The 11,260-nt window shown below is 43.2% G+C and overlaps 1 protein-coding gene across 1 annotated transcript; it reads right to left on the bottom strand.

Moving 5' to 3' along the window:
- Positions 1-8,598: 8,598 nt before the first annotated feature.
- Positions 8,599-10,403, bottom strand: LOC124705991. Its single transcript, XM_047237669.1, has 4 exons — positions 10,149-10,403; positions 9,364-10,057; positions 9,190-9,270; positions 8,599-9,095 (listed from the first exon to the last, which is right to left on the bottom strand). Exons 1-4 carry the CDS (start codon positions 10,388-10,390, stop codon positions 8,736-8,738), a joined length of 1,377 nt encoding a protein of 458 aa, XP_047093625.1. The 5' UTR covers positions 10,391-10,403; the 3' UTR covers positions 8,599-8,735.
- Between the last annotated feature and the right edge of the window lie 857 nt (positions 10,404-11,260).

Raw genomic sequence — 11,260 nt, 5'->3', positions numbered from 1 at the left:
CTTGTCTCTCCATCCTACAAAATGGAAGTATATTGTTGTGCTATTTCTATGTATAAAGAGCAAAGATAACAAAAACATAATTATTGAGGTTAGGATTTTACAAAGGAAGAACGTTTTATAAAAAAAACAGCTTTTGAGTAAGTTATTTCAGACAACTCAGTTCTCATGAATTAAGTCGGGTTGGCATTGATTCAGACAAACTGGACCCACTGGTCAGGTGCCACATGGCGTAATATATGGATCTCTCCTCTCTTTTGTCCTGCAGATTGAACAAACTATTTGAACGTTTCTTTATTTTTTTTACCTTCGGCCAAAAATCTGAAGAAGTTATAGTATTAAAAAAGTACATGTAACGAGTAAAAACGAAAAAGGCAGCAACACTCTCCCTCACATCTAGGATCGAACAGGACTAAGAGGTGATATCGAGGAAGGGAACAACTTTATTTTTTAGTAATTTGTTGGTTAGGCTATTAATATTGGTTAGTCGGGTCTTAATTTGACAGCTCCTGGTTTTGACATCGTCTTAAATTTTAAATTAGATCACTCGACTGTTCTCGCAAGCAATGTATTTCAACATAACGTACTTCGAAAATTATTCCCTTGGGTTATGTAAATAGCCTCATCAGTTATGGTTTTGTGATACTACCTCCATCCTAAAGGTTAAGACTTATATTATTTCTAGAAAGTTAAACTATATCAAATTTAACTAAGTTTTTACCAAAAATCTTTAACATGCAAAATATAAAATCAATATCATTAGATAGATGTGAACACAAGTTTCAACCGGTACGTACGGGTCTCAGGAGGAGGCGAGCGTAAGGCGACCAGGAAAACCCATCTAGGGTTCAATCCCCTCGCTGGCGACGCCGTTGGTCCGCTCCGTCTCCGGTGGCCTTGGGGCCTTGGAGGTGTGGTGGACCACGGACTCTCGCCAGCGGGGAGTTTTCGTTTCATGTTATGTTGTTTTCAATGTCTTCTTCGGGATGTGAGCCGACGGCTCCATCTTGAAGTCAAAATAAGGTCCTCCCCGCCCTATTCTCTCTGTAGCGGTGCGTCTTGCATTGGTGGAGGGCGCGTGAAGTCGTGTGCCCGATGGTTCTCATGTGATCCGATCGGTTTTTGTGTTCCTTCGCTAGGTGGTCGCATGTTTATACTGCTATTGACGATTATTAATAGATTGGCAGAATTTTCGCAAAAATAAATATCATTAGATAGATATTATAATATATTTTTATATTATATCTACAGAATACCATATTTGTTGATATGTTCTTCTAAAAATTTGGTCAAACTTTACTTGATTTGACTTTTAAAAAAAGCATTAAACTTTGGGTGAAGGTAGTATCTGCTATTGTATAAATTATGTGGGCTAGATTACTATAAAGGAATCCACATATACTTTTTTTTTGAGAAAGATATACTCGTATTCATACAATCACCATACAAGTACAGGAACACGTACGAGCACACCTAACACACACACCACGAAACTGGCAAGCTGTTCCATCTAAAGTACAGAGCCCCTTAGTGAAACTAAAAATCACAACCGAGCCCCTAGATAACTCTGCCTTCTTCTTCCTTGCACTGCTGCGCCAGACCTCACCATCGCAGGATGAGATCGCCGGCTTCCCAATCCAGACCAAGAGGAGCACCATCGCAGTATTTGCTCTGTAAGCCGCAAGAACCACCCGCTGAAACAGGATCCGATTGTCAGTTGACGCATATCGGCCGGGAATCCCCATGCTCTTCTTGACCTCAGGCCTATGACGAACACCGGCGAAGGCCGGAACAAAAAAGAAATAGACCCGCCCTCCTTCAATCCGCTTGATCCACAGCGCAATAGAAAAAAAGAACAGCTTCAAACCCCACCGGATAGAGACGCGAACTCCCCAACTCCTCCATTTCCTTTCTCCTACCACCACGGCAGCAAGAAGAAAACCCAATAAGAAGAGAAATCCGCTCCCGATTCGGCACAAAAGCGGCCTTATTGAAAGGGATCCGGCCAGATCCGCCACCAATCAGCAATCTCCACCATGGAAATCGCCGGGGGAAGGAACCGACCAACCACGACCGCGAGCTCTGGCGAGAGAATCCCGAGCGGCATGAAGCCGAGAAACCCTAAACCTACAACTATACACATCCAGACCTCCCTCCCACCCACCGCCGGCCACCTTGGCCGCCGACGACGGGGGGGGGGAGAGGCCGGAGTTAGCTGCAGTGGAGAGAGGCAAGGGAGAGGATAAGACGGTATCCACCAGACACTTCGCGAGACAACTCCCTACAAGGGTCGGTCGACCAGGGTTGGGTACACTGGAATCCACATATACGAGTAGTAAATCTAGGGCCCATGTATAGCTTTATGGAAAAAAGGGCCCATGTACAAATGTACAAGTAGTAGTACGAGCAATTTATCATAACAGTTTCAGCTAGTAGGCCACTTTAGCCTGAATTACTGTGTTAAGTGAACAGTTAACATATATTTAGATTATAATTGGCGAGCATAGTTAGGATATCTCCAGCGGCCCATCATTAATGGACCAAAAGTGTCCGCTTGTATTCGGTGGTCAGAAAATCGATGCATTCGTGGACATCAAATGAGTCTGCGCGCCTCCTCCTCTACTCAACCCAGGGCCCGCCACACCAATTTGCGTCCCTCTCTTCCCTTTAAATCCCTAGAGCGACGTCGTCGCCTACCCTGCTGCTCACCATTGCCGACGCCTTTTGTTTGGACCGCAACTCACCGGAGGACACTATTGGTGTCGACGTTGTGGAGTTCCCTTGCTGACCTCGTTGCAGCCCCTGCCCCACCCCCTTCCGCTCGAAACCACCCACTGACATCGACGCCCAAGACATGTTTGGCCAATTGCTCGGTACGAAACCCTGGACCATTTTCGGCCATTTTGCGGCAAGTAGGCAGGCCATTGATCCATTATTGCTGCCCCGCAGATGGACCTCGGGCGGTCGGTCGAGTTATTCATCAAGGATGTCCTTGACAGCTAGTCAGAAGAGGAGACGGACGGCTCTTCAGCTTGCGGTCTCCCTCATCCATGAGCACACTATGAGGCAGAGGCCGGTGCACAGAGGCTCGACTAGGCCTCTCTAAGGGTATTTTACCCTTAACCTTTATTTTGGTTAGTGATGATACCAGAGCTAAAGTGTGGACTAATATTACCTATGAAAGTCTACGCAGGTTTTAGTCCGCAAGTGTTGTTGGAAGGTGGTGAGACCCCCCATTTGCTATACAAGTGTTTTGGTTTTATTTTCTCTTGATTTATCTCTGGTCAACATGAAACACCGCACTATTAAGAGGGGTGGTATCGATGAGCTTCTTGGGGATGTTGTCAAAGACATGCACACACATCCTGCCACCAAATACATTGATCACACCTTTTGGGAAAGTTTAGTTCTTTGATAAAAATGCAGTTTGAGGGGTTCACTATGAAACCGGCATAGGAACCGGTGGTGCTGGGATCACCATCGAACTGTGTTGGCGGTTGCCGGATTGTTCCGGTATATGCCAAATGGAATATTGATGGCGTGTATTTCACACGTTCGTTGGGCAACCCCAAGAGGAAGGTATGATGCGCACAGCAGCAAGTTTTCCCTCAGAAAGAAACCAAGGTTTATCGAACCAGGAGGAGCCAAGAAGCACGTTGAAGGTTGATGGCGGCGGGATGTAGTGCGGCGCAACACCGGGGATTCCGGCGCCAACGTGGAACCTGCACAACACAACCAAAGTACTTTGCCCCAACGAAACGAGTGAGGTTGTCAATCTCACCGGCTTGCTGTAACAAAGGATTAACCGTATTGTGTGGAAGATGATTGTTTGCGAGAGAAAACGAGTAAAACTAGTATTGCGAGCAGATTTGTATTTCGGTATTAAAAGAATGGACCGGGGTCCACAGTTCACTAGAGGTGTCTCTCCCATAAGATAAAAGCATGTTGGGTGAACAAATTACGGTCGGGCAATTGACAAATAGAGAGAGCATAACAATGCACATACATGTCATGATAAGTACGAGTGAGTTTAATTGGGCATTACGACAAAGTACATAGACCGCCATCCAACTGCATCTATGCCTAAAAAGTCCACCTTCAGAGTTATCGTCCGAACCCCTTCCGGTATTAAGTTGCAAAGCAACAGACAATTGCATTAAGTATGGTGCGTAATGTAATCAACAACTACATCCTCGGACATAGCGCCAATGTTTTATCCCTAGTGGCAACGAGCACAACACAACCTTAGAACTTTCTATCACTCGTCCCGGTGTCAATGCGGGCATGAACCCACTATCGAGCATAAATACTCCCTCTTGGAGTTAAAAGCAAAAACTTGGCCAGAGCCTCTACTAGTAACGGAGAGCATGCAAGATCATAAACAACACATATGTAATAACTTGATAATTAACATAACATGGTATTCTCTATCCATCGGATCCCGACAAACACAACATAGAGTATTACAGATAGATGATCTTGATCATGTTAGGCAGCTCACAAGATCCAACAATGAAGCACAATGAGGAGAAGACAACCATCTAGCTACTGCTGGACCCATAGTCCAGGGGTGAACTACTCACTCATCACTCCGGAGGCGACCATGGCGGTGTAGAGTCCTCCGGGAGATGAATCCCCTCTCCGGCGAGGTGCCGGAGGAGATCTCCAGAATCCCCCGAGATGGGATCGGCGGCGGCGGCGTCTCGGTAAGGTTTTCCGTATCGTGGTTTTTCGCATCGGGGGTTTCGCGACGGAGGCTTTAAGTAGGCGGAAGGGCGAGTCGGGGGCTGACGAGGGGCCCACACCACGGGCGGCGCGGGCCCCCTTGGCCGCGCCGCCTTGTGGTTTGGCCACCTCGTGGCCCCACTTCGTATGCTCTTCGGTCTTCCGGAAGGTTCGTGGCGAAATAGGCCCCGGGTCTTTGTTTCGTCCAATTCCGAGAATATTTCGTTACTAGGATTTCGAAACCAAAAACAGCAGAAAACAACGAATCGGCTCTTCGGCATCTTGTTAATAGGTTAGTTCCGGAAAATGCACGAATATGACATAAAGTGTGCATAAAACATGTAGGTATCATCAATAATATGGCATAGAACATAAGAAATTATCGATACGTCGGAGACGTATCAAGCATCCCCAAGCTTAGTTACTGCTCGTCCCGAGCGAGGTAAAACGATAACAAAGATAATTTCTGAAGTGATATGCCATCATAACCTTGATCATACTATTTGTAAACATATGTAGTGGATGCGGCGATCAAAACAATGGTAATGACATGAGTAAACAAGTGAATCATAAAGCAAAGACTTTTCATGAATAGTACTTCAAGACAAGTATTAATAAGTCTTGCATAAGAGTCAACTCATAAAGCAATAAATCAAAGTAAAGGTATTGAAACAACACAAAGGAAGATTAAGTTTCAGCGGTTGCTTTCAACTTGTAACATGTATATCTCATGGATAATTTATCAACATAGAGTAATATAACAAGTACAATATGCAAGTATGTAGGAATCAATGCATAGTTCACACAAGTGTTTGCTTCTTGAGGTGGAGAGAGATAGGTGAACTGACTCAACATAAAAGTAAAGAGAATGGTCCTTCAAAGAGGAAAGCATCGATTGCTATATTTGTGCTAGAGCTTTTATTTTGAAAACATGAAACAATTTTGTCAACGGTAGTAATAAAGCATATGAGTTATGAAAATTATATCTTACAAGTTGCAAGCCTCATGCATAGTATACTAATAGTGTCCGCACCTTGTCCTAATTAGCTTGGACTACCGGATCTTTGCAATGCACATGTTTTAACCAAGTGTCACAATGGGGTACCTCCATGCCGCTCTGTACAAAGGTCTAAGGAGAAAGCTCGCATTTTGGATTTCTCGCTTTTGATTATTCTCAACTTAGACATCCATACCGGGACAACATGGACAACAGATAATGGACTCCTCTTTAATGCATAAGCATGTGGCAACAATTATTATTCTCATATGAGATTGAGGATATATGTCCGAAACTGAAACTTCCACCATGATTCATGGCTTTAGTTAGCGGCCCAATGTTCTTCTCTAACAATATGCATGCTCCAACCATTAAGGTGGTAGATCTCTCTTACTTCAGACAAGACGGACATGCATAGCAACTCACATGATATTCAACAAAGAATAGTTGATGGCGTCCCAGAAGCATGGTTATCGCACAACAAGCAACTTAATAAGAGATAAAGTGCATAAGTACATATTCAATACCACAATAGTTTTTAAGCTATTTGTCCCATGAGCTATGTATTGCAAAGGTGAATGATGGAATTTTAAAGGTAGCACTCAAGCAATTTACCTTGGAATTGGCGGATAAATACCATGTAGTAGGTAGGTATGGTGGACACAAATGGCATAGTGGTTGGCTCAAGTATTTTGGATGCATGAGAAGTATTCCCTCTCGATACAAGGTTTAGGCTAGCAAGGTTATTTGAAACAAACACAAGGATGAACGGTGCAGCAAAACTCACATAAAAGACATATTGTAAACATCATAAGACTCTACACCGTCTTCCTTGTTGTTCAAAACTCAATACTAGATGTTATCTAGACTCTAGAGAAACCAAATATGCAAACCAGATTAGCAAGCTCTAAGTGTTTCTTCATTAATGGGTGCAAAGTATATGATGCAAGAGCTTAAACATGAGCACAACAATTGCCAAATATCAAATTATCCAAGACATTTTAGAGTTACTACATGTAGCATTTTCCAATTCCAACCATATAACAATTTAACGAAGAAGAAACTTCGCCATGAATACTATGAGTAGAGCCTAAGGACATACTTGTTCATATGCTACAGCGGAGCGTGTCTCTCTCCCATAAAGTGAATGCTAGGATCCATTTTATTCAAACAAAACAAAAAACAAAAACAAACCGACGCTCCAAGCAAAGTGCATAAGATGTGACGGAATAAAAATATAGTTTCAGGGGAGGAACCTGATAATGTTGTCGATGAAGAAGGGGATGCCTTGGGCATCCCCAAGCTTAGACGCTTGAGTCTTCTTAGAATATGCAGGGCTGAACCACCGGGGCATCCCCAAGTTTAGAGCTTTCACTCTCCTTGATCATATTGCATCATACTCCTCTCTTGATCCTTGAAAACTTCCTCCACACCAAACTCGAAACAACTCATTAGAGGGTTAGTGCATAATAAAAATTAACATGTTCAGAGGTGACACAATCATTCTTAACACTTCTGGACATTGCATAAAGCTACTGGACATTAATGGATCAAAGATTCATCCAACATAGCAAAAGAGGCAATGCGAAATAAAAGGCAGAATCTGTCAAAACAGAACAGTCCGTAAAGATGGATTTTATTAGGCCATCAGACTTGCTCAAATGAAAATGCTCAAATTGAATGAAAGTTGCGTACATATCTGAGGATCATGCACGTAAATTGGCTTAATTTTCTGAGCTACCTACAGGGAGGTAGACCCAGATTCGTGACAGCAAAGAAATCTAGAACTGCGCAGTAATCCAAATCTAGTACTTACTTTACTATCAAAGACTTTACTTGGCACAACAAAACTCAAAACTAAGATAAGGAGAGGTTGCTACAGTAGTAAACAACTTTCAAGACTCAAATATAAAACAAAAATACTGTAGTAAAAACATGGGTTGTCTCCCATAAGCGCTTTTCTTTAACGCCTTTCAGCTAGGCGCAGAAAGTGTATCTCAAGTGACATCGAAAGATGAAGCATCAACATCATAATTTGTTCTAATAATAGAAGAGCTAAATACATCCGGGGTCCCAGAACTTGTCTTACATGTGCTAACTAGTCCCACTACTTTAAAAATGTGAAACCGCCGTCCCAAATCTTGTCATGCGGATTGTTATTGGTCAAGATTAGCTGCAGAGCCTACACGTGTGGCAAGAAGCACCCACCAGCTTCTGTAATCTTGCAGATAACCCCCTGTGCGGCTGTGCTGGCTGTGCCTAAACGTGATCCCCAATCCTAACGACGGCGGCAACCGTAATCTGCGCCGGCGTAGTTGCCGGCAGTGACGACGCGGGCGGACGCGGGCGTAGTTTTCCTGCAGCGACGGCGCAGGCAGGCGGGCGCTTCCTCGTTGCTGGAAGCGTGGACTCAGGTGTCGTCGGCGACGGAAGCGGTTAGGATGGTGGCGAGAGCTGGAAGGAGACGGGGACTGCGACTAGAGGGAAGTCGACGGGAACTATGACTGCGAAATGAAGGGTTTGGTCGACATTCTCAAGCGAATTGTCACCATAAGGGTCTGGTCGACATTGTCTGTAGCTGATGAAAAAATTGACCTGTTGATTCAAGCTTGCTCGATTTTGCTGGTCCAGTTTACTAATAGTGCTGCAAATTTGCAGAGCAATGATGTTGATGCAAGCTGAAACTAAATGCTACAAAATGGATTCAACCTGACATTGTATAGATAGCATGCAAGAACTGAGCCATTATAGACAGTATAGTACTGAAACAAAATGCTACAAAATGGATTCAACCTCACATTATATAGATCGCAAGAACTGAGTCATTACAAAATGTGCATTATTTAAAGAGGAGGACTATCTAAATACTGGAGCAACCTCACCGTACTTGGAACAACCTCACAGTATAGTATTGAGTTCAAACTCACATTACAGTTTAAACTTAACCAGGAACAACCTCACAGTACTGGAACTTAATTACATCAGAAAATATGCATTATTCAAAGAGGAGAACTATCTAAATTTCTTCATTAGCCTCAGCATTCAAATCTAGTACCACTCTTCGGTTGCCTTGTTGTTCATCTGGTTCAGCTGCTTTGCTCTTCTTTCCTTTTCCCCTGCCTCTGTTGGACATCCCCTCTGTTGCTTGCCCAGTTTTAGCAGTCCTTCCTCTTGCTATTCCCCTAGAAGCTTCCGTTTGTGGCTCTTCCTCCCGTGTTGCTGGTGTAGTTGCAGCAGACCTTCCTCTTCCTCTTCCCCTTGTTGTTGCTGTAGTTATCCTAACTCTAGCCTGTGGTATGCTCTCTCTAGCAGCATCCACAAATGCACTTTCTGGTAGAGGGCCATGATACCTGCTCACTGGCACATTTTGTTGTGCCTGCAAATATTATGATAATGAGTGGTTAGTAAGATAATATGAGAACTTAGGACTGAATAAAATCATGCACCTAATTGGTAAATAAGTAGCAAACCTCTTGCTCAAGGTTGTAAACCATGCTGTTCAACTGATGTGAAGGATCCAGAGTTGGATTTCGTGGTTGTACATGTAAATGCTGCACATGTAGAAATAACATAAATCGTAAGAAAATGAGATAATGTTCTAGTTCATGGTGTCAACAATACATGTAGTAAGATAATGTTCTAACCTGCATGTAATCCGTCTCAGCAGCTTCCACTTGTACATGTTCTGGTTGTTGCTGTTCTAGTTGGCTCTCTACATATTTGGCATGGCCCTTTTTATTGTGATCAGCTACCCCACAGATGGAACAGTGAATTGTTACCCCAGACTTGGTAAATCTCTTGACACCATTTTTAATTTTCTCCTCTGGTGCCTTTCTCCTATTCTTTTTAGGCCTCCCCATAACTTTTGTGAATAGAGGTGGATGAATCACCACTCCATTCATCTTCTCCCAGAATACCCTCCCTCTCAGTGGAACTAATTTGAACTGGTATGCTTTGAGGTATGTATCAATTGTGTAGCAACTATGCACTAGTGATTCTGGGTTTATTCTATTTGCTCTACAACAAGCTATGGCATGGTGACAAGGTATACCCGTCAATTGCCACCTTTTGCAGTCACATGTCTTTGCTCTTAAATCAACACTATACTTTTGCTCCAGTTCATGTGAACTGACAGAAAAACGGTGATCTCCTGCACCCTTAGCCATACAATGTGCACTCCATTCAGTGTATTTATCCAACTTCTTCTTGATCTTGGGACAAATCCTTCCTGTCCATTTTTCAGCTTCATCTTGTTTGGATGCCATTCTTTGCATAATCTTGTAGAAGATAGTTTCTAGCATTGATAAGAATGGCATTTCTCTGGCTTGTAGGATGTAGCTGTACAAGAAAAGCATGTCAATTTTTACAAGGCACTAAGGAGTAGCAAGCATGAGCATGTCAATATTTTTAACAAGGAACTAAGCAATACCTGTTAAACACCTCTGAGTGGTTGTTAAGAAGCATATCACATTTAGGGAACTCACTGAAAAATGCTTTTATCCACGTATTGGTCACTAGCTGTTCAACCCATTCATATGCTGCCTCACTATCAGCCTTTAGCGTATCCATGGCTTTCTCCCACTTTGGAATGTTTGTGGACCTAGCAATGGCCCAAATATCATTCTTGAGTGTCTCACCTCTATGTCCTGCTTTCTGGAAGTTTTGCAGCATGTGCCTAACACAGAATCTATGTTCAGCATCTGGCCATACTTTTTGAACAGCATTGATAAGACCCTAGAATGTAAAGTCAGAAGGAAAAGTTAGACGGCGAGTCCTCATCGACCTATGCTTAGTCGGCAACGAGGACTAGTCGTGAACCGGTCGATGATGAGTCGTCATTGACCTATGGTTCACGACTAGCCGTCGGTGACGACTAGTAAACCAAGGACAACTCAAGGACAGTAACAAAAATAGCATGCTTGCATTAGTAAAACCACTATGAGTTGCAGCAAAGGAAACTAACCTTTTGCTTGTCACTCATTATGGTCCAAGGAGAAGTGTTGGTGATGTTTAAGTCATCCCTTAGTGTAGTGAGAAACCATTCCCATGAACTTGTACATTCAACTTCAACCAAGCCCATAGCTATGGGATAAATGCAATCATTGCCATCTATCCCTACTGCTGTCAATAACTGGCCTTTGTACTTTGTTTTGATGTGACACCCATCAATGCATATTATGGGTCTGCATCCTGCCAAAAACCCCCTTTTACATGGATCATATGAAAAATATAGAGTGGCCAAGTGTTCCTTCATCTCTTCAGTTCCAGGTATGTTCACTTTGTTAGTTGTGATGAAGAACTTTGAGCCAGGATTAGCCCTCCTTAGCTCCTGCCCATAATCCCAAAGCTGCTTAAACTGACCTTCAGCTGCTTAAACTGACCTTCTTCATCTCCATGTATATCTAACAAAGCTGCTCTTCTTGCCCTCATCAGCTTCCATCGGTCAGAACACAGATTGTATTTCCTCTGCACCTTTGCAGCAAAAGTGGCCAGATCCATTTTCTGATTGTCCCTAAACTCATCCATGAATTTCTCTTTCAA

Source organism: Lolium rigidum, chromosome 4, assembly GCF_022539505.1.
Source record: "Lolium rigidum isolate FL_2022 chromosome 4, APGP_CSIRO_Lrig_0.1, whole genome shotgun sequence".
Lineage (NCBI taxonomy): Eukaryota > Viridiplantae > Streptophyta > Magnoliopsida > Poales > Poaceae > Lolium > Lolium rigidum.
Note: the sequence above shows the minus strand (reverse complement) of the source record. Positions and strands in the feature narration are given on the sequence as shown.